Here is a 24,427-nt window from a genome sequence, read left to right on the forward strand (position 1 = left end):
ATTCAATGAACACTTGCTGAGCACCTGCTGAGAGCTAATTTGGGTTCTAGGACAGATGCCTAAACATATAAGACTTGTTCCTTGTTCTTAAGGGATATCAAGGGGCACCTGGGTGGCTCAGTGGATTAAAGCCTCTGCCATCGGCTCAGATCAGGATCCCAGGGTCCTGGGATCTAGCCCTGCAACAGTCTCTCTGCTCAGCAGGGAGCCTGCTTCCCTTCCTCTCTCTGCCTGCCTCTCTGCCTACTTGTGATCTCTGTCAAATAAATAAATAAAATCTTTTAAAAATAAATCTTAAGGGATGTCAAGCCTTGCAGGGGAGAATGACATGTAAGGAAGCACTGATTACTGCACAAAGTTCAGTTGTATGACCGCATTAAGACCTCTCATTGCTGATGAGAGCGAATGACTCTGGGAAGGTTTCCCTGGCATGGGTAACACTTAACCAGGGTATGTGCAGAGGCTTTCCAGGTGAAAGAGTGGAGAGGGATTTCTAGGTACTGGAGAGAGCATGAACAAAAGCCTAGAGATAGGAAAGAGCATGAAATCTGAGGGAATTGCAAGAAGCAGGGTCTGGTCATTGACCTGGTCAAGGGAGAGGCAGCAGCTGTGAGGTGAGCTGGAGAGGTGAAGCTGGAATCAGGCCTTGGAGGGGATTTGGCAGGGCAGCCATCAGAGGTTTTTAAGCAGAGTAGAGATGGTGAGATAGATTGGTAGGAAAGAACAGCTTTCCCCTGTTCTGAAGACTGAGGACAACTGTGTGGCTGGGAGTCCCTTGTCCCACTTTACAAGGTCACCCTCCTAGCCAGGGAACTAGCTGGGACAGTGTTTCCACCTAATCAAATGTCCATGGCTGGAAAGAAACCCCTGAGTTAAGGAGATCACATCAAAGGCGTTGAAACAATGTAACATTTGGATGGGATTAAGATGTGCACTTGGTTAGAAACGATTTCCTCTGCTGGCACTGCTGTTGTAAATGCCTTCCTTCATAACTCCGTTCTCAGGTATGTTCCAGGTTACAACAATATGGTTATTTTTATCCCCCACCCCCAATAGAAGAAGCAGCACAATGTAATATTTTGAGAAGAGGCCAAAGGAGGGTTTGTATATTGGTTCTGTGATTGACTGTGGGAGCTTCAGCAAGTCCCCTTAGCCTTTCTAAGTTTGGATTTTGTTGCTTTTGTACTTCCATGAACTTAAAATTGGACCTGTCTTGCACATGGTTGTGAAGATGACAGTTAATGTGCATTATGTACTGGCTCAGTATTCAGCAGAGAGTAAGTGCTTAACAAGTAGATTCTTTGTCCTCCTCAGTTACATTGAGGAGTCTCAGGATAGAAGTCACAGGAAAATATTCAAGTAAAGATGTTTTAATCAGGTCCTCTTCATAATTCCAGAAATAGGTCTCACTGGGTCCAGGCTGGAGTTTCATTCAATAGCTTATATACATTCTTCCATTAGGCACCTATCACCATTAATCCTAGCACGTTCATAGTACAAAGAAAGTTCTGCAGAGAATGGTAAAAGCAAAAAGTGATTGTTTCCAGTGACTCCTTGACTGGGAAAACAATGAACATTATTGTTCATCATCTGTGTTCTGTTCCAACATTGTTATACCCCTAAACCAACAGAAATGGTCCATTGCCATGAATTTTGTGCGTCTTTGGGGAAAGGGCAAGAAGAAGAAGAAGAATTTCTAGGAGTCGACTGAACCAGACAGTAGAAAATCAAGAGATGAGAAAAGAGAAGGGAGTGGTAGACTCGGAGCCCGGAAAGGAGAGTCCGTTAGCGAGAGGAGAGACAAAGCGAGGAATATGGTCTGAGTGGGAAGGGCTCTCACATCTGTCGTCTGATGTAGGCACCTACTCAAGTGAGCAATTCCCTCCTCAGTGTCCCTAACAGATGGTAATCTTGCACAGTTATTCCCATTTTTTTTTTTTCACATCATGGCACACATAGAAAATAATATTTGTATAACACTGGGGTAAGTGCATGAGGCTGCTTACGGGTGGAGGTGACCAGCTTGGGGCTTCTGACAGGTGAGAAGAGCAACACCTTGAGTGCTCCTAGAACCCAGTGTGCTTCGAGACAGCACCAGAGAGGGAGGCTTCACCCACGTGTTCTCAGGACGGGACCCCAGGGGATGCACAGCCACACAGGACTAGGTTTTTCATTATCACCACCAGTGAAAATTTATTGAGCATGTTTTCTAGAGAGATGTCTTGGATTCTGAAGATGCAAAGACTTGAAAGCCGTAGTTGTTTGTTTTCATGCTGTTCTTACTAGGAAGTCAGAGTGCTTCCTGTAGCCACAAAATAAATGAAACTGGCCCGCAGCTTCTTCAGGGAGCCAGCTGGGCTTACCAGCCTTGCATAGTGTGTGACACATGAATCATTAATTAAAATAAGGATATTCAGTGATAAATTAATTCACCTGCTCAGAAGGCATTGCGGCGGGAAGAATGAAAGTGAAGAAAAATGTTTATTGGAAACCTTTTTTCTTGAGTGTCTCTTCTAACATGGTGTGCTAAATATTTGTTAGCTAGGTGGACATTCTATATGTCAACAAAGGTGCCATTTTCTGGACAATGGATTTATTTCCAGAGAAGGAAACTCCTAGAGGCCTGTGAAACAGAAGAATGCTAATGGTGGTATAGTCGCCCATCAGTCAACGACTTTATTGAGAATCTGTTGTTTAAGGAGGAGAAGAGAAAGAATCTAGGTGTTAGCAGAGTGAATGGAGAAACAAAAGATGTATTCTGTTTTTGAGAAACATTTAACCCTAATGGGAAGGTAGGACCAAAATGTGAAAGAGGCAGAATATATATAAAACAGCCCTGTAAATAAGTACAAATCAGAACTCAAGTGCAGCACTGAATGTTCTCTTTTCTATGGTAGGTATTTCTACTCATGACTTAGGCTTCATTAAGACACCAAAGGCTCTTGAGGACTGTTTTCCATTCTTATTCATCTTGTGCGGATCCCACACTCAAAGGTGTTGAATGAATCTGCTACTATGGGGGAATTCTGGAGTGCAATAGAGTGATGTGCTCAGGGGAAGCCTTATAGAGGCTGAGCAGTGTTTTCAACTGTGAGAAACTCACAGTTTGGCAGGGGGAGGGGACCGGAGAGGGAGGAAGGAAGAGCTCAGAGGCAGTGAGCAAATCCAGACACACTGAGGCCGCCACTCAGGGTCCTGCGGGACCTTCTCCTGGTTTTGCCTTCCTAACTCCTGCCCAGAACAGCCCTTTGTGTCCTCCTCATTGCTGCCCATTTCTTTCTCCTTGGACTGTCTTCCTCCATGGACCGGCCCGTCTGAATCCTCCTCCTACTTTGGGTAGAAGGTACAGGTACCTTCCTGTAGAAGGTACAGGAAGCCTTCTATGACCCTTTTGAGCTCACTTCTTTCTTCACGAAATCCGTTAAGAGTAATCACAGGTCTGAGCCCTGGGCTCTTCACGTTCGGAGGAAGTGAGATACAGCATCAAAAGAGTCTTCAACCTGATGTAGCTTCCACGTGAGATCCTGAGGCTGGACTAATTATATACAAAAGAATTAGAGGGAACTGGCCCATGGAGATGGAGTTTTAGCACTGAACTGAGTGGTATAGAAGTGCTGTGCAGAGTGAACTGGGGGCCCTAAGTCCCGCCTCCCAGTTCTGCTCCTCCACCCAGCAAGTGGGATGTCTTCCAGCAGTCACCTGGCTTGTGATCCTCAGTTCTTCACCTGCGAAATGAGGGGTTTGTGCAAGATGCTAGGATTCCTTATCAGCACAGTCTTTCTGGAATACAATGGACCCTCCACAAATCTCCCCCTGTGTACAGAGTCTGTCAAGCCTCATGTACCTGTTGTCCCTGAGCCTCAAAGGAATAGTCTTCTGAGACTCTCTCCTTTATTTTTTTTTAATATATATTTTATTTATTTGAGGGAGACCAAGAGACAGAGACTAAGAGTGGGGAGAAGGGCAGAGGGAGAGGGAGAAACAGGCTCCCCGCTGAGCAAGGAGCCCAGTATGTGGCTTGATTCCAGGTCCCTGGGATCTTGACCCGAGCCAAGGGCAGATGCTTAACCGACAGAGCCACCGAGGAGCCCTGGGACTCTCTCCTCTTTAGTTCTATGGTTCCTGAATTTCTTGAAAAAGTACATCGAGTCTCTCATCAGCAAGCTCTGTAGAAGGGGTGAAGGGGTGATGTGTTTTAGCTAACCATCATGGGATGCATCCTCTTTTTTTTTAAAGATTTTATTTATTTATTTGACAGAGAGAAATTACAAGTACACTGAGAGGCAGGCAGAGAGAGAGAGAAGGAAGCAGGCTCCCTGCTGAGCAGAGAGCCCGATGCGGGACTCGATCCCAGGACCCTGAGATCATGACCTGAGCCGAAGGCAGCGGCTTAACCCACTGAGCCACCCAGGCGCCCCGGGATGCATCCTCTTTAATTTCCTCTTTCAGTTGCGGACTTTGGCCAGCCTGCACGCGAAGCTGTCAGAACAACACACTCACCTCTTCCCAGAGCAAAGCAGCGTCGCAGCCTGGATGGCTTTAGCAGAGGGTCAGCTGCCTCTGTCCTGGCTCTTCAGAGGCTCTGAGAATGTCTGCCTGCCTAGTAGCATCTTCGGTTGCAGGGAAGGAGGACTTCTCTCCCTGTCTCTGCCTCTGCCTCGCTCTTTTTTCCCCATTAGTCTTTGTTTTCTCTCATTATTAAAAACAAAAGGTTACTGCAGGACGAGTTTCCAAGTATAGGAAAGAATAAAAAAACTAGAGATTTAAAAATCTTTAATTTCTACCCCTCCCATTATCATCACTATTAACATTTTTCACCACTTTGACTAAAATAAAAATACATAAAATAAAAAAATAAAAGTATTTAGACTAAAATAGGATTTTCTGTTAAAATGTGTTCATGACCCTGACCTATTTAAATAAATGGTTCAATTTGGGGAAAATTTAAAACCTCTTATAGAAATTTTCAAACCTATGCATGACTAGAGAGGAGAGAACATGTAATCCAACCGCAGCTTCGGCAGATAAACCTTCTTTAAATGACCGGTTCTCTCCGCAGTGGGCTCTGGGGCCAGAGCTCAGAGAGGGAGTGGACAGGATAAACATCACATAGCAGTGATGTTGGAATTATTAGGACGTAACCAAAGAGGTTTTAAGGATGGCAGGGTCCTGAGCCGCTGAGCCGTATGGGCTTCAAGGCCCTGTGTATATGGACACACAGAGTCATGGCTGCCTTCCTGCTTAGACGTGGCACCACTGACTGTCTCTGTTCGGTGGTATTTACGGTAGTCCTCTTCCCACGTGTGCAGATGGACTTCTATTGGCCTGTCTGTGCCACCGGCCCCCGTGGCCAGGACGGCGCAGTACTTGGCCTGTGATGCTGAGCCGGGCTCCTGGGCACACGGGTCCTGACCCTGTCTCATCGGCATCCTGCTGCTGCCTGGGAGCTAGGCAGGGTGGGGGGTGCTGGTGCTGCTTTTTCCTGGCTGGTTCTGCCGTCTTCCCACCGGCAAGAGAAGGGGAGGGATGGGGCGTGAAATGTCCAGTGGGAAGTGACTCCGTGGGGGGTGTTTGCATCCGGACTCAGGTGCTGCTGCACCCTCTCGGTGGTGGGAGAAAGGGCCGCTGGCCATCCAGTCTGGGGGCTTGGAACAGCCAGAATGTGTGCCGAGTCTTGGGTATCAGCCCCGGGCCCCTGGCAAAGCCAGATGCTGCCTGTGGGGCTTGTTTGTGTGGGGAGACTTCGCAGTGTTGGTTAAATATGCTCAGGGAGCTGAGACGTAATAAAATACTTTGCCTTCAGGACTGACAGGCTTAGCCTTCTTGCGGGGGGTGGGGTGCAGGTTTGGTGTTTTACTGGGAGCTCTCTGGCCTCACTCTTCCCACCTGCTCCTCCACACTTCTTTCTGGCCTGGGGGGTGGGGGTGGGAAGACAACTCTTACCTTCTGGCTGCCAGGTTCCAGTGCTGGCTTTGTTCTCCCCCAGAATGTGGTAATGGTATGGACAGGATTGTTTTTAAAAGATCTGGAAGTAAAGGAGATATGGAGAGTCAAACGTCCTAAAGCACGTGACCATTTATTGTTTTACGCTGTGACTCCGGGTCACTTTGCTGATTTGGGCCTCAGCCTCCTTTTCCACCAAAAGATGGGTTGGATCGAACCTTCTCAAATTCTTCCAAGTCCAGGGATGGAATTCCTGGTATGCAGGAAACCAGGCTGGGTAATCCATATACACTTTTACTTGTCTACAATGCTGTACCTTATGTCCTTTTCCTAAAATGTGAGCATGGTCAGAAGGGTATACATGGCTCTGCCCCTAGAAACCGCCAACTCTGTGACTCAGGGGTGCCCCTAGAAACCGCCAACTCTGTGACTCTGACTTTGTAAGGCTGGTCAAAACCCTGATGAGAAAGGGATATAATGCCTTAAGTCAGATTCCCTGTGAACAGACATTGTGACAGATTCCTGTGGCCATGATTTATTGAGGGACTGCTTTCCAGGGAAAACTGTAAGGATATGAGGGAAGCTGGATAGGCTAGGGGGAAAAATATTAGAGATGTGGTTCTAAAAGTTTTAACCTCAGTCTGATCCCACAGGCAGCTCCAGAATGGGATTTGCAACTCAGAGGTGGTCCCCCGCCACCGCCCCTCCCTGCCCGCCTGGGGAAAATGGGCTGGATCACAGATCCCTTCCATCAGATAATTATTGCCTCTTGGACACCCGCCCTCCAAGGGCAGACATAAACTTTTGGGTGAGGCAGGTCTCTCTGCCAGGGCCAGGCTTCTGAGAAGGGCCCACATGTGGGCCCGTAGCAGCCAGCACACATGATTAATGGGGCATGGGTGCACCGGCAGGTAGAGGCCGCCTGATGGAGGAAGGCAGGGTGAGGGGAACAATACAGGATTTTCCCCATCAGGGCTGGTGAGAGCCAGATAGGGAGCAGGGGAAGAGGCCCGGTGGGAGAGGGTTATTCTGAATGTAAATCTAGAGCACTTCTCGGTCCTGGGCAAAGAGGGACTGTGGATGGCTTGGCATCTGCAGGGAGAAGCTCAGATGTGACTTTCCAACTAGGCTGACGTAACTGATGATTGCGGAAGAAGTCAGGGTAATGGTACATTTGAAGAGAGGGAGCTGGTGCCTTGGACAGAGCTGGAGGGAAGCACCGGGCTTACCTGGGGGCTGCTGGCACAGTTACGTACACTGGGAAGAAAAGCCATCGAGAGGTCCCCTCACAATTCATAGATGTTTCAGTGGGACGCCTACACAGGGTGGTGGGAGTTCGTTCTGACAGGGCATCCCCAGTCTCCTTTCTCTTCCCCTGTGTCCCCCGCTGTATAGCATTCCTTCATCTTCACTTTTTTCTCCCTTTTGTTTCCCCTTCATAATGAACCTGTTCTCTGCTTTTCTGGCCTCTGCTGTCTCAGCCAAGGTCGTGTCATAGATGGTCATGTGACTCTTTTCTCCGAAGGATTCAGTGCATCCTTTCCTGACCCCCTGGACCAGATCAGATGCCCCTGTGCATCCCTGCCCGGTGTGGCGCCTTCATGCCCACAGCTCAAGGGCACGTGTGTGTACTGATCTATTTAATGCAGGTCCCTGTTATCCCGGGCTTCACCAGGGCCAGGACCTGTGGCTGTTTTGCTCATTGTTTATTCCTAGCACTTAGGAGACTGTCACAAAGTACGTGATCCACAAATTTGTGGAACACAATGTGGCCCTTCGGCTCTGTGGTGTGAACTCCAAGTCCCTTGGGGTGGTAGAGGAGCCTTGGGGCTGGGATGAAGCAGAGGCAAAGGGAGGCTGTCAGCCGGGGGGAGCTGTCTGGTGCGCTGCCCTAGGGAGGGCGGTACTTGGTAGAGTCGGCTTTTGCTTCTGTCCCTTTTCCTTCACCATGCTTGCCCTCCCTGAGCTTCCTCTTACTGGGGTGGTCACCGGAGGGCTTGGGGGGATGCTTTTGCTGAGATGAATAGTCCAGTCCTTTGTGCAGCCTCAGGAGCTGGTTCCACCCATGTCTTGACTTGACATCAGTTGGTGATTTCAAAGAACTCTCCTTGGGACAGAGCCTCTCAGCCTGTGGTTTTCAACTAGAAGCTTGTTTTTACTCCTCAGGACACTTGGCAATTCCAGAAACACCTTTCCTTGTTACCGCTGGTGGGGTGCTTCTGGCATTTAGTGGGTAGAAGCCAGGGATCCTGCAAATGAACCCTGCGGGACAGAACTATCCGGAGTTACCCCATGACCAAGAATCATCCAGCCCAAGATTCTGGCAGTGTCCAGGCAGAGAAACCCAACCGTAGGCAGCTCAGGCTTGCCAGCGGATGCTGTCTCCAGACTGGGAAGCAGCCGTGTCCCACAGATCCTCTTTTTTCCTGAAAGGGCCCGAGAATCCACATCCCCCTTATCTCCAGTTCCGGCTCATTTAGACTCCTTCGTCCAATTTGCTCTGTGAAAGGCGGGTACATAGAAGAGGCCTTTCAGCATTTCTTCCAGAGCCCCGTGGAACCTTGATAGAGACCTGCTTCCAAGAGGGAGGGCCTAGCTCTGCATCTCCAGCTTCAGTCCAGGAGAACCACGGGAACCCCCACTTCATCTCGCTGCCTCCATGCTCCTATTTCTTTTCAATCCTGTTCCTCCCACCACACCTTCTACCATTTCCCCCAGTCCTCCAGAGATTAATGCGATAATTGCCATGTGTGCCTGTTTACGCAGCGAGTGGGTGTGCTCCCCAGCCCCAATCCGGCAGGTTCCCAAAGGAACACATCTCACCGTGTCAGGACTGGAACCCGCTGAGCACTCCTTGTGCAGGTGGGCGGCCACCCCCGACTGCTTTCTCTGTCTGTCATTACCCCACCGTGCGCACGTGTGCGCGTGTGTGTGTCACTCAGGGAGTCAGCAGGTGAGAAAGACAGACGTCAGCCAGCCTGCCGGTGGGTCGAGGGGCTGGGCTGGGCTGGGCTGGGCTGGGTGGAGAATCCGTGCCCTCACTGAGAGGACATTGCCCTGAAGAAAAACACTCTTCTGTAATGGCTGCCAAAGAGTAGGTGTTGCATGAATGGTGGGGAATGAAGATCCTTCCCTGAAGGGAGGAGACTCGTTTAGCCTCAGCTGCTTCGCGGCAGCCGGCGAGGCAGGGGAGCTTCCACTGTGAGACTCTTGGGCCGGAAGCCATGGAACATGTTCAGAAATCTGCAGGTCTCTTTCCCCAGTGTCTTGCTCAGAGTACTCAGCATGGCTGCCTCCAGAAGAAGGCATAGCAGCCTTCTCTCCTGAGGGAAGAGTCGCTAGGGAAAGTAGAGTGTGAGGATGCCACGGGTGGGGAGCTTGTCAGAGTCCCAGAAGCAGATGGGTGTGGAGAATGGAGCAGAGCACAAGGCCTTCTCACCTCGGCGGCCTTCCTCCATTCCCCCTCCCGCTATGACAGGGACACATGGCCTCTTGAGAGAAAACAGTCCCAACTCGGAGGTCGCACTGGCCACTTTCTCCTTGGCCTTCCTGACTCCCACCTCACGGGACTTCAGGACACTTGTTCACTCCAGAGTCTTTGGTTACTTTCTTCCTTTTGAATCTCAAAAGACACTTGAGTCTTTTGTCTCTCCTACACCGGACAGTTTTAAGGTTTTCATAATGATGAATCAGAAAGGAGATTGAAGTTCTAATTAGCATCAGAAAGAATCTTGCCATTTTGGAGGAGGGAAACCTGAAGCCCTTAGCCCCCTTCCTGCTGAGTTATGTCCCCGTGTCCAGCTGGATTTGTCCTTGATCCACTGACAGGCTGTGAGCTGAGGGGGAGTCCTCCTGGTGGGAAAGGTGGGGGGGAGTAACCAGGAGGAAGCCTGAGGGTGGGGAGAAAGGTGTAGAGAGGGTGCGGCAAGTCTATTAAAAGGTTTGTGAATAATCTTGGGGAGCTGTCAAGCTGGCTTCTCCAGGAGAATCTTTACACCATCAGTCATCTGTAATAACTCTCCAGGGTACCACACCGCTGGCCCTAATGTCCTCCTAGCTTTTCTTTTTCTTTTTCTCTTCCCCTTTCTCTCCTTTTCCTCATCAAACAGAGCCTGGTGCCATTGTGGGGGACAGTTTTTCTTAAAAAAAATTCAGACAAAGCTTGAGGGGAATATCAGAATGAACAATTCTGGGGGGTACATTTTAAGCAGGAGAATGTTCTTATTCAAATTGTGGTCGTGTATTGGTTAGTTGACAAATACTTCATGTGCTGAACCCTTTACTAGGAACCATGTATAGAAATGGACAGTTCAGGCTTTTACCTTAAGGTGGGTTAAACCTAAAACCAGAGCGTTCTCAACACATGGATAAAGAGACACTGTCTGTCATTGTTTTTTTCTGTCAGAATTGAGAAGTGTTTTCCAGACGTTAGGCCCATGAGGAGAGTCCTTTTATCCCTGCATTTCACAGGCTGTATTTCCTCATATTTTAAAAGATTTCCTTCACAAAAGGGGGTTTCATAATCCAGGAAGTAAATGAAATGATATTAAAGTTAATAATGGAACTAGGAGGAGTCAAGATGGCGGAGAAGTAAAGTTAATAATGTTTCAAGCTAAGGGGAAAATAGAATCTGTTGTGTTTCCCAAGTTTCTTTGGTTACAGAAGCTCATTTCTCACAGAACACATTCACACGGATGACTAGCAATGAGGAGAATGCGACTTGGGAAACGCTCTTCACTCCATAACATCTTGGGCAAATCATCCCCCTACTGAAATTGCTTCTCGCCATCTTCAGACTGTAGCTCAGTCACTCCTGGGACCAAAGGTCCCTTTACAGCATGTTTCATGATTGCCATGGCCGGTATCAGACATACTGGCAGCTCAGCTCTGATCCGGGTACAGGGAGTGGACGTGGTCCTTGCTGCCAAAGCATGCTGGGGGACGAGGGACACTGGCTAAGCCATCTAGTGGATGAAACTTGTTGGTCTGGTGCACTGCTGGTGAGCCATCCAAGCTAACCAGTCTTTACAAAATGTTGCATTTGTAATCATGAATGAAGACAGAGCTATTTATACAAAGGTCATGTAATCCATCCTTCAGCTTATAGGAAGGACCGTGACTAAACTGTCTCAGAAAAAACAGCTTCCTCTGTTCATTAAAATCTCTTGTGGCTGGCCCTCAGCATCTAGCTCTTCTACATCTTTCTGATCATCAGGAGCAGTTTTCTCTGAGGTCGGGTCCACATCTTCCCTGCTTGCATTTAACTGACCAGACCCGGTTGAACTGAAGAGTTAGATCTTACACACACAGAAATCGGCAGACCCCGCCTTTGCCCCACCGTTCAGCAGGTGTTTGTTTTTAAGTTATATTCTGCTTCATTTGCAGTCATCTGTCTCTGAACAGTGTGGGTCCAAGACGAAAGACACAAGTTTGGTGAAAGAGGTTGCTTTAAAAGTCATTTTTTTTTTTAAACATCTGTTTTTACCTATCTGACAATGTATTTTGCCATTTTTGAGGGATTGTTTTGCTGGAATAGAATCTTGATAGACAAATATTTTCTTTCAACACTTTGAACATATCATCCTATTGCCTTTTTTTTTTCTTAAGATTTTTATTTGTTTATTTGACAGACAGAGATCACAAGTAGGCAGAGAGGCAGGCAGAGAGAGAGGAGAAAGCAGGCTCCCTGCTGAGCAGAGAGCCTGATGCAGGGCTCTATCCCAGGACCTTGAGATCATGGCTTGAACCGAAGGCAGAGACTTTAACCCAATGAGCCACCGAGGTGCCCCTTAAAAGTCATTTTTAATGGAAAAATCTACTATGTGGTGACAGCTTCCAGGATCAGTGGGAAGCTATAATCTGCGGATATTTGAATGGGAGGCAGAAAGAAAATTAGATAATTTTAAAAAAAAGATTTCATTTATTTTTTTGAGAGAGAGAGCATGAGAGGGGAAAAGGTCAGAGGGAGAAGTAGACTGCCTGTGGAGCCAGGAGCCTGATGCGGGACTCGATTCTGGGACTCCAGGATCATGACCTGAGCCAAAGGCAGTTGCTCAACCAACTGAGCCACAGAGGTGCCCCGAAAACTAGATAATTTTGATAGAAAAGATAGAATGCCCTAGAAGTCCACAGAAAGTGTGAGAACAATGAGTCAATATATGTTTGCAAAGTTGAGTAGCGAGAGGGAGAAAAAGGTAAATCGCAGGGACAAAGAAACACTTTGCCTTAGAAATTCTGAGTTCAGATCTTAATTTTACTAATTTAGCCTGTGAATCTTAGGCATGGCATTTGACTTCGATGGCTTTGTTTCTCCAGTGAACTGAGAATAAAAAGCTTTTAACTGTTTCAAATGGGTATTAAGGTTTGCATGTGAGGGGCCTGTGGGGGTGGGGGTGATTTCAAAGCCCTGTGTATGTAAAATGCAATTCAAGGAGACTATTTAGAAAGACTTGGAGTTGATATTGTAGGGAAAGAGAGTCAAGGTGAGGTTTAGTTGAGAGGCTCAAGTGTTAGAGAAGAGTTTTCAAAATGTTCCCAAATTGTTTCTAGTTCCTAATAAGACATTGTTCTGAGAGTTGCTGCCTCAGCTAAGCCATGTGGTATAGTCCTCGCTCAACCCCCCACCATCCAAGGGTCTTGTATCTCACTTATAGTATGAAAGTCCAGAATATGAATTTCCAAGCACTTTGACTTTACTGAGGGATTGCTCTTTAGAATTATTCCTTGTTCTGTCCAGAGCCTTGTTGGGGCCAAGCCTGAGCCAGCTCTGTACTATTGGACTCTGATAGAAGAAAGCAAGCCAGAGCTGAGGGTAAAGGGCTGAGCGGGAAATGGCTGACACTGATGTCCCCCCAAGCAGCCCCGTCAGGGCTTTCGCCAGTCTCCAGGGACTAGACTGATGGCCATAGCTTGCCTCTGACTTTTTGACAGTTTGTCTAACGTAGACTGCAAAAGCTTGGAACCGACATCACTAAACACTATAAAACCTGTAATTTGTTTCCATGACCTTGGAAAGTACTGGACCTCACTGGATTTAGCCATCTCAGCTGTTAAGTGAGGGATGATTGGATGATTCCTACTCAGGATATCGCACAAGGCTCATGCAGGGTTATTGACTCTGTACATGATGGAATAGGAGTTAACCCACAGTAACACCAAGCTGGGAATGAAGCAGGCCGTGTTCGTTGTATTGACCTGTGCTTGTTATATCGCCATATATGCGAGGCTTCAGGAAGGGAGGCCTTCTCCTGGCAGATGGTTTTGGTAAAATATTAAGGAACGATTTTTCTTTCTTTCAGACCAATGATGCCTTAGGAGCCACCTGGAACTGGCTGTACTTCATCCCCCTCATCATCATTGGATCCTTCTTTGTTCTCAACCTAGTTCTGGGAGTGCTCTCCGGGTAAGCCAGACTCTCTCCTCTTCACTTCTTTCCAACTGTAAACTAATGCTCCTGACCTCCGACCGAGTCATTCATTGAACATTCATTTGGAAGACATTTACTGAGCAGCCCGTGTACCAGCCCGTGTACCAGACACGGTAGATGTGGTAGTGAACATTGCTCTCATCGTGTTTATTTTTCTTAGGCGTTAAAAAAATATTTAAACCACATACAATATTGAACATGATATCTAGTGAGGGTTCACGTGTCCATCCGTCCTTTCACTCAGCTGTCATAGACCTTCTTTGTCAGTCACTGTGCTGGTTGTGAGGGTTATAAAGTGGAGTAAGATGCAATCTTTACCCTCAAAGAGTATTGTTCTGCCATTTATTGAATGTCGAATCCCATGTTTGTAGCTCGGGTTAGCGTACCTCAGTCAGCGAGTATGCAATGTACAGTGCATGGTGAGCATTGCCAAGAGCACACAAAGTCTTGGGCATGATTCCTTCCTTAAAAAAACTGTACGTTGTGGGACACCAGAGTGGCTTAGTCAGTTAAGTGTCTGACTCTTGATTTCAGCTGGGGTCATGATCTTAGGGTCACAGGATTTAGCTTTCCATCAGGCTCTGTGGCTCAGCATGGAGTTGCTTGGGATTCTCTCTCTCTCTCCCCCCTCTGCCGCCTCCCCCACCTCTCTCTCAAATAAATAAATAAATAAAATCTTTTAAAAAAAAGAAATTTGTATTTTGTAGACAGGACAACACACTTGAAAGAGTGAGGGAATACAAAATCTTTTACTTACTAATGTAAGCTGTAAATCGTTTGGAAGGAACAAATCTATTTATTCTGAAGTTATCAGGAATGGCTTCATAAAGGACTGGCCTTTTGCTTGGATGTACAAGATGTAATAGGATAAAACAAAATATATCTGGAAGGAGAGCACCAAACCACAAGCAAAAACGAAGAAATGGGACTTATCTTACAGTGGGAAAAGATTGTAATGCAACCTAACTTACCTAGGCTGAAACTTTACTTTGGGAAATGAAAACTATAAAATAGGGCTATATCAGGGGTTGATTTTAGAGGGTTTACATTTCTCTAAGCAAAACTGGACTTAATTTCTTCTCTGAGTGGCATAAGTTCTTCGAGCGGAAGTTAGATGGTGGTACTTCTGTTTCAATATAGTGGACTGAACCAAGTTTGTCATGCATTGTAACTCTACAAACACAGGAAAAAATTTTTAAGAAGGGCATAGTGGTAAGACAGGAGAGGAAATGACAAAAATGAGAGATGTCAACAAAAGTTTTGAAGGTGGAGAGTAAATGGTAACTGATCTAGTGATGGGAAAACTGAGGTTTAATGCCCTTTAGTGAGGAACGCCAATAAAAAGCCAAAATGATTGTCCTCTAGAACCTTCCACAGTCCTGGAGAGGCTCCAGGTATGTCTGAGAGATGAATGGGTGGCACTAAAAATAAGAGGATTGGTCAAAAGCCCTCGTAAGGAATACTTTGATGCCTTCTGACCAACACCCTAAATCTCTACCCCCAAACACTTCTAACCAGTATCTAACCCGCCCTACCACCCACCCCAGCCAGAGTCAGAAGATTTCCTGTCTCTTTGGAGGCTGAATCAGAAATTTGCAATGGCAACATCAGGTGTTTCTGAGGGTAGGGGTGATATGTTTGTAGTGAATTCCGCAAACTGAACATCATGCTTCCAGCCCACATTTACCATTGACTCATGGAGGTATATCGAACTGGTAAGGGTTAGTAGGATTCCCCTGTGGGGAAACTGTACATCTTAAGAGAAGAATCTAAGTACACTGATATCTGAGGATGGCCAAAGAAATGGCTCCCACCCATCACCCTCAGTGAGGCTCCTATTTGTTTACAATGGCTGCTGCAAGAAATTAACACAACTAGGTGGCTTCAGACTGTGAAAAATATTAGCTCTTTCACAGTTCTGGAGCCTAGAGGTCCAAAATCTGGCAGGGCATTACTCCCTGAGAGGGCTCAAGGGGAGAATTTATTTCCTTCCTCTTCCATTCACTGATGATTCCAAGTATTCCTTGGCTTGTGGCTGCATTACCCTGGTCTCTTACTCTGTGATCACATTGCCTCCTTCGTTGGATTTAGGGTTACTTGTATATTCCAGGATGACCTCTTCATCTCCAGACCCTTAATTTAATTGCATCCAGCAAGGACTCTTTTTCCCCAAATAAGGTAACATTCATAGGATCCAGGAATGAGGATGTTGATAAATGTATACATATATATATATTTATGTATTTTTTGGTAAGCGCATTCAACCCACCACACTCATCATTTTAGAAGCTCTAGCCATACACACAAATTTCCAATAAGCCTTTGAGACTTGCTCTTAAATATTAATGCACAGCTAGAGATTACCAGCATTTGAAGAAAATGTTCAAAACAAAAGACAAAAAATAATACATTAATAAAGGAATTAGATGGAATATGAATGATGCAAAAGACTTAAAAAGCATAACTGATGTCAGCAGAGATAGAAGAGAAATAATTTTATCCACAAACTAACATTGCTATTTAAAAAAGAATATTTAACCATTAGGAAGAGCCCTTGGGAATTAATGTAAAATAAATAATGTAAAATTTACATTAATGTAACATGAATTAATATAAAAATGTAAACATGCGATGAAAATAATGAGGTAGTGAATGGTTGGAATATGAAATTAATGAAATCACCTAGAAAGTAGAACAAAAAGAAGAAAATCAAAGAGTTCGTCTAACATTCAACTATTAAGAGTTCCATAAAGAGAACAGGGAAGTTGGGAGGAAGAAATTTACAAAGAAAAATATTGAAAATGTTTCCAGAATCAGTAAGCACACGTTGCCAGAGAAAAAGGTCTGTTGAAACGTGTGCAAGGATAGTCTTTGAGGGAGAGTTGGAGAACCCGAGCATCCATAATTGAGATGGTAGATAAGTAAGCTGTTGTATGCATATCATGACATACTAGGCAGCAGTTAGGAGCAACAAATACCGTATACACATGCAACATAGAATATTTTAAAAGGACAGAGTTTAGTGAAAACAAGAAGAAATAGCATGGTATAATACCTTCCACATAAATAAAAAATACATGCATATGCAATATGTAGTTTGTGAGAATGCTTTCAAATAAAAAGTATACATTGAATACAAGTTTCTCTTGCACCTGAAGATAAAACATTTTTTGTCTTTTATTGAAATATAATTAACATACAATGTTAAATTAGTTTCAGAGTTTCAGCCTGTTGATTTGACAATTCTATACATTATCTGGTGCTTATCATGGTAAGTGTAGTCACCATCTGTCACCATATAACATTATTACAATATTATTGGTTATATTCCCTAAACTGTACTATTTGGCTTTATGGATTATTTTATAATTAGAAGTTTGTGACTCAATCCTTTTATTTATTTTGCCCATCTCCCCACTCCCCTCCCCTCTGAGGCAACCACCAGTTCTCTGTATTTAAGCATCAGGTTTTTGTTAGTTTGTTCCTTTGTACATCATATGGTATTTGTCTATCTTTGTCTGACTTATTTCCCTTTACATAATACCCTCTACGTCCATCTGTGTTGTCACAAATGACAAGACCTCATTCTTTTTTTATGACCTAGTAATATTCCATTGCTTATGTATACTACATCTTCTTTATCTTCTATGGATGCACACTTGAGTGGCTTCCATATCTTGGCTATTGTGGAGTGTGCTGCAGTAAGCTTAGGGGTGCTTTAATCTTTTCAAATTAGTGTTTTTGCTTTCTTTGGATAAATACCTAGTAGTGCAGTTAATGGAGGACATGGTATTTCTATTTTTAAATTTTTGAGGACTCTCCATACTGTTTTCCACAGTAGTTGCACCAACTTACATTCCTACAGATAGTGTTTGAGGGTTCCCTTTTCTGCATGTCCTTGCTAACACATTTCTTATCCTTTTGCTATCATATCTATTCTGATATGATATGTATGATATGATATCTCATTGTGTTTTGATTTTCATTTCTTTGATTAGTGATGTTGAGCATCTTTTCATGGGTCTGTTGGCCATCTGTGCATCTGTTTTTGGACAAATGTCTATTCAGGTCCCCTGTCCATTTTTTAGTATGACTTAGTGGGGTATTTTTTAATTTATTTTTTATTTTTGGTGTTGAATTGAAAGTAGAGCATTGTTTTGAAATCTTTCATAAACCAATATGACAGAAAGTAAAGAAGCGGTTACCATTTCATAAAGGCAAAAATGCTCTTTGGATTTTTTTTCGGTTTTCGAAAATAGGTACTAATGTGGGTTTTTCATGAAAGCAAAGTGGTATAAAGTGAAATTTCATATACTGGATGAAACCTGCATATTGTAATGGTAATTTGTATAGCAGAGACATGGGAGGCAGGTATAGAGATAGAAGGGAACAAGTGAATTTAATTAATAATGAAAATGCCCACTGAGCACTTGACACAAATGATGAAAAGAGACCACACCAAGATAAAGACATCACAAAATTTCAGAGCATCTGAATAAAGATAATATTCCAAAAGCTTTTGGTTATTGGGAAGACAATATATTTTGCCAATGAAGAATCAGAAATTAGGGCAGCTTTGGGCTTCTCATGGATAACTGAAAGTTAGGAATGAACAGAGAAGTTCCTAAAAGTTTTTGAAGGGAAAAAATTTCCAAGGTGGAATTCTATACCCAGCCCAAATAGCAATAATTTATGAGCTTGGAATAGCTGTATTTTAGGACACTTTCTGAAGAAGTTACTGGAAAATGTGAGTCACTAATTAATTCCTAAGAATAAGTAATTAATTGAAGAATGAAAAGGACATGATATTCATGCAAACAAGGGATTCAGTAGAGGAGAGAGACAAAGGGAATTCTAGGATGATGATGAGAGGAAGTCTACCATGACAGCTGTCAGAATGCCTAGAGAACAGCAAGTTCCCATTTGAATAGGGTGACAATTCTAAGAATGAAACAAGTATATTCCGTGATATATATTATGTTCAGAAAAGTCTAATGGTTTTGTGAAGATTGTATATATATTTATATTTACAAAATATATACAAATATATGTTTGCATTGTATATATATGTATGTGTATATATATATATATATATATATATATATATATATATATTCATGTTTGTATTTGTATGTACATACCTCCATCTAAGCAATTCCACAAAATACAAAAGTGTTACCATTAAAGGAATATAAGCATAGGGAGTTTTCTCTGCAGCTGTCAACTGGATTTTCATTGTTAACACTGGACTGTGAAATGACCCCTTATGGTGTTACAATTGTCTTGAGAGAAAGGAGGGAGGTAAATATGGGGAGGGAAGGGACTATCAAAGACTGAAATCTTAGGTTCCACAGTAAGAGTCTTTAAGCAGTATCTAAAATTGAAAGATTAAAAAATAGCCATTGTGTAAGTATGATAGTCAGAAAATTGGAAGCGACTACCAGAAAAAAATACAGGTAGAAGTTAAAAGTGATGGTTTCTGGGGAACGAGATTTAGGAGTGGGGAGGGGTGAGGCAGTGGACGGACTATCTCTTCATATAAGTCTCTTTAAAATATTTGACTTTAAAACTCAGTGTGCATCACTTTAAGAAAAATAGAAATACAATTTTAAAGTAAAAATGCTGCATTTACATTAAAGTGTAGGATGAAAGGGATGTATAAGCCCATTCATCCAGCATCAGTGGGGGAAGGATTGGCACAGAGAGAGACCAGATCCATAGGATTAAGGAGGAAACAACCATACTAGTCCAAGTATGTAGTACTGAGAGCCTGTGGTGACTTTTGAAATGGTTATGAAATAAGAGCAGGCGACATTGTTAAGGCATTCTTAATACTGTGTATCATGAGTGGAAAGTTCTAAGACATAATGGGACTTCATAAACATGTACTCATTCAGTGAGCATTTATTGGCATCCTTGACGTGCAGGCACTGCTGTGGGTAATTTGCTCTCCGTACCCTGCACCTGCAACTCAGATGCTCTCTCTCAACGATGACTTACCCAAGGGGCCTGACCACCGACTTCATTCTTATGTATTTCTACAGAAGGGATACCTCTTATTTATGTAATCTGACTTGATCTTCTTTATCCTTACTTGTTTCCAAAGTGTGTCTCTGTGTTAATTTAGAAAATTCAAGTCCTCTTCTTACTATTGGAAGAGGGAGAAAAGCAGATGCTGTGCTAACCATCATTAGTGTTCCAGATAAGGCTTCGATATGGGCTCAAGATGTATTTTAACAGAGCTGGACATAGGATAGAGCACTCCCCTCTGGGAAAATTCTTACATCTAACCATATCCACTCTAATGGACCAGGTCTGGTTTGGGGTTATCTCTTTTAGTTCTCCTGCATCCTTCTTCTCATGAGAAAGAGTGGCACAATGGGGGAAGCAGGGTCTTTGGCACGTGATGATCATGAGTGAGACCCTTATCTTGCCACTTTCCAGCATTGTACATCTGGACCAGTTACTCTGAGCCCACTTGCTCCTGTGTGAATTGGGATAGCATTTTCTCTCCTAGGCAGAAGCCTAGCCTGGAGTCTAGCACAGAGCAGCCACCAGCTCTTATACCTTTGATAGTATTGACGTTCATTTTCTCTACCCGTTACATCTAGGTGGCCGTCATCTGAGTAGCAGCCTGTGATGTTTGGCTTGAATTGGCTGTGAGGCCGTCAGCTCCTCTCTGATGGGGAGACAGCCTCCTCAGGCTGGGAGATGAAACAGGCCTGGAATGGCGTATGTCTCCTTAACACTTCAGGAGAAGCCTAGGAAGTGACAAAAGCAGCTGGGAACAGCTGGTGTGAATAAATTCTGACATTTCAAGGAGTGTTAACAATAGGGGCCTTACAGGCTAGGACTGAAATATTTCTGTCCTGGTTTCTTTTTCACATTCTGATGCCCAACACATCAACACATTTACTGGTGTCTGTGGAGGGTTCAGCAGCGGCTAGTTCTATGTATAAAGAGGCCAAGGATGCTCCCTTCTGCTTGGTCTGGTTCTCACATCCCTCTGGAGGGGATGTTGGCTTTCTCTTTGGAGTAAGTGTTTGGTTGGGATTTGTGCTTGAGAGCCAGAGAAAAGCTTGGGAGGTTTTATTTCCAGGGGACGTGTTCCCTGTGCCCTGTGGGCAGTTCAAATATTATGCACCCAAGGCTTTCCTAAAGCAGAGAAAGAAGGCAGTGGAAGGAGGAGCCGCTGTGTCGGCAAGTGACAAGAGGGTTCTGGGCGAGAGGGGGCAGATAACCTATGCCAGCCCTCCTGGGCCACTGGATGCTCAGTGTGGAAATGGCTGAGGCTCCCATCTCCGGGGCAGGGGATTTGGGGAAAGGAGGGCAGTCAGCTTCGGTGTATTTAAAAAGGAAGTATGGATAGAAGCATTGCAGCATTTTTACTAGTCTCAGAGGAAATGGGATTTGATAAAAACCATTAGCTTAAGCTTGAAGAGAAGCAGAGCTTCCCGTCTCCATGGAAACAAACCAGGGCTGCATAAGCACAGGGCTGCAGGGCAGAAGGCTCACACAAACAGACAATGACCCTGAGCTACCCTGTTGCCTCTGTCTATTGCTCCCAGGGCTTCTGGAGAGAGGAGCTGGTGAGCTTGGGGGAGTAGTTGTATTGTCTCCAAACTAGGACGGGGACAGCCGGGCCAGAGACTGCTTACAGATGCACACGGGGAGCAATTGGAAACCTCAGGTATACAAAGCAAGCCATCATTTTCAAAGCTCCTTTTCTTCCATTTTCAATAGCACTCAATGTAGCACAACTAGAAAAAGGCTGGCCAAGGGTTAGCCTAGAATATCACCCTGGTTTTAATCTGTACATGCATGGACACACACACTCACACACACCGGTCTTCATGAAAACAACATGACCTGGTACATACAAGGTAGAAAATGCCAGGACACGCTCTCCCAGTCCTCTTGCCCTAAGGACTAACGGGAGGGGGTGAGCTTTCTGTATTAGAGGAGGAATTCTTCTGGTTGCATCTTTTATGTGAATGGAATGGTTCTCATAACAAGCAAAGTGACAGTTGACTGTCTGTCTTGACACCAGACTCATTTGATGATTTAGTGCAATTTCATAAATGTTTATTGAATATTTGCAATGCAGTAGATACTTTGCCAGACTGAGATTACAAAGATAAATAAAATGAGATTATAGATATATTAAGGAAATAATTCAAAATACATGTCATGGAATCTCAGTTCAAGGAGATCCAGAATTTTAGCACTTTCAAAAGCTATTTATATAATATTAATATATATCATATATTTTTTGAAGATTATATATATATATATATATATATATATATATATATATATATAATCTTGCATATTTGAGTGCCTACTATCTTACAGGGCATTGTTAAAAACATAAAACTGAATAGGACCTAGGTCCTGTCCACAAGGAAGACACCAACAAATGTACCTTCAGTATTAAACTTTTCATCTCCTGAATCACATGCCCTCACTTCTCTTTGGATTTAGAAGCTGGCACCTGAGTATTTCCCAGACCTTACTTGTGTGTAGGTGAACTGCACAGTAATTTTCCTGCCAGATTCTGACCCTGGAATCAACTGTAGAAATTCATTTATTCATGCATCCAGTGTTAACTGAGTTCTTGGTGTAGGTCATCTGCTACTAGGAACCAAGGATATCAGACAAAGGCAGAGAGCTATTACCCTCAAGGAACTTGTCATCTAGGTGAAGAGATAGCAAAAGTTGAGCATTTAAATTAGAAGGAAAAGGATCAGTCAAGGCCAAATGAAGAAGTTGCCACTGATATATATTTTGAAAGAATAAGTAATGGTTGGCTAGAGGAAAAAGGGAGGACATCCCAGCAGGTGGGTAGTTCAGAAGATACAGAAGGACATTCTGAGTGACTTGAGTGATGGTAGAGGAGAAGAAACTAGAGGCAAAGGCAGAGGCTTGTCACGAAGGGCTGATCAGATGAGTGAAGCCGATGAGTTTAAACCTGGTTCCAGAAGCTTGTGAGAGGTTCTCAAGATGACCATTTTCTGCTTGAAGATGATCATCCGGCAGGAAATACATAGAGAAACAAGCCTGGAGGCAAGGAGAGACTTCAGGAGTAAAGCAGAGAAGCAACGAGGCCCAAAGGGGTACAGTGGCGTGGCAGTGGACAGGATGGGCCGAAAGGTGTCGGTGATGCAGGATGTGCGGACTTGGTGACTGTGTGGGTGTGTCTGAGTGTGGGCTAGGGGCAAAAATATGAGGGAAGTCTCTTGGACTGCTTCTGGATTTCTGAATTGAGCTGCCACGTGGCTAGTAGAGAACACAGGACAAAGCTTTTGAGGGAAAGGTTGTATGTTCTGGATCTGTTGAATTTGAGAAAACATAACAAGCCTTACACCTGTTGGCTAGTTTGTAGCAGTAGCATAGTGTTCGTTTCAGGTGGATTTTTTTTTTCTTTTTGCCTGGGAGGGTCTATAATTTATTGAGACTGTGCTGTGCATTGAAGATTGTGCCAATGTCATGAGACAGGTTGTTTCATTTAATCCTCACAATGACCCCATGAGGTATTACTGTCTTCTTTTATGGACAGGGCAACTGAGAGGGAGGTTTGGTAATTTGCCTATGCTCACAAAGCTTTTAAGCAGCAGGTTCAGAATTTGGGATGAGGTCTGCCAGGCCCTAGCACCAATTCTGTTAAACACATCCTCCATATAGTAAATGTCCTTTTTGGAAGGAAATTATCCAGCATTCAGCATGACAAATCTTGATGGAAATGGAGGGACGCTTGGTGGCTGGCAATACACGTAGAACTTTCCAGTCCTTCAGACAGAGGTTTCATGTTCAACACGGGTAATAACCAGAGTAGTATTTGTAGTCCCTCCGTGACTAGGATAACACTCTCTTCTGGATGAGTTGTGTAACCATGAAAGTCACATACAAAGCCATGAGAGCTTCTTGGAAGCATCTGCATTTCCCCAAGACACTGTTCGGTATCAGTCGCCAGAGCTGTATCTTAGAGTGTGATACAAATTATTTGAGGTAGAAGGGGCTGTAAGTGAAACTTATATCTGGCCCCTGTGTTACAGATGAAGAAATGAGAACAGAAAGTGAAGCAACTTGCTCAAGTTATAGATAGCTAGTTAGTGGCAGATCTTGACTGGAACCTAGGTTCTCTGGCTCCCTGTCCAGAGTGCATTTTTCCCTCTGCACAATAGGTGTAGCTTGGTAGTAAAATATGTAGACTCCTACACAGGATATATGGGTTTGAATCCCATCTCTATCACTTGTTATCTTTATGACCTTAGGCAAATCACTTCACATTTTCATACCCTTAATTACCCAATGCTAAAAAAGTCTCCGCCATGTAGGATTGTTGGGAAAACCAAATCAGGTCTTGCATGTTAAGTGTGTAGTACCTGGAGAGAGTTAATACTTAATTGGTGTTGGGGCACCTGGGTGGCTCAGTCATTAAGCTTCTGCCTTTGGCTCAGGTCATGATCCCAGAGTCCAGGGATCGAGCCCTGCATCAGGCTCCCTGCTCAGCGGGAAGCCTGCTTCTCCCTCTCCCACTCCCCCTGCTTGTGTTCCCCCTCTCTCTGTCTCTCTCTGTCAAATAAACACATAAAGTCTTTAAAAAAAAAAAAAAAACTTAATCTATGTTAGCTATTAATGGCAGATTCTTCTTTCCAGAACCTGGTCTACACCTCAGTAGGTGGGACTAGGAAAGAGTCATTCTTCTTACCTACCTAGTAACCCCACTGGGTCAATTAGCATCAACTAAGATGGTGTCGGATACCACTGGTAGGGCTGACGGACTATGGCACGCTGCTGGGAGTCATCAGACCAGTGGACCATATTCTTGTGCCCCATGTGTGGCCATTTCCTTAGACTCCTCTTCTTACAGTTTCTTCAAAACGCCCTGGACTTTCTACCCTGTGCTCCTGTGGTCTAGAGTAGGCCCCTGTCCCCTTCGTTTTCCTTGTTGAATTCTTGCCCTCACAACCTTTTCCTACTTTGACCTGTTTCATGAGATCTTTCCAGGTCCATACCCCTCCTCCCTTTCTTCAGTTAGGATCAAAATCTTTCTCT

At 44.4% G+C, this 24,427-nt stretch overlaps 1 protein-coding gene across 1 annotated transcript in view; it reads left to right on the forward strand.

The window, feature by feature from the left end:
• Positions 1-24,427, forward strand: part of CACNA1E (calcium voltage-gated channel subunit alpha1 E) — a 494,904-nt gene that overhangs the window by 338,472 nt on the left and 132,005 nt on the right. Inside the window, exon 10 of the mRNA XM_059412718.1 lies at positions 13,242-13,345. Within this exon, the coding sequence (XP_059268701.1) occupies positions 13,242-13,345 (104 nt within the window). The remainder of the gene's footprint in view (positions 1-13,241; positions 13,346-24,427) is intronic.

This window comes from Mustela nigripes, chromosome 10, assembly GCF_022355385.1.
Source record: "Mustela nigripes isolate SB6536 chromosome 10, MUSNIG.SB6536, whole genome shotgun sequence".
NCBI classification, from domain to species: Eukaryota; Metazoa; Chordata; class Mammalia; order Carnivora; family Mustelidae; genus Mustela; species Mustela nigripes.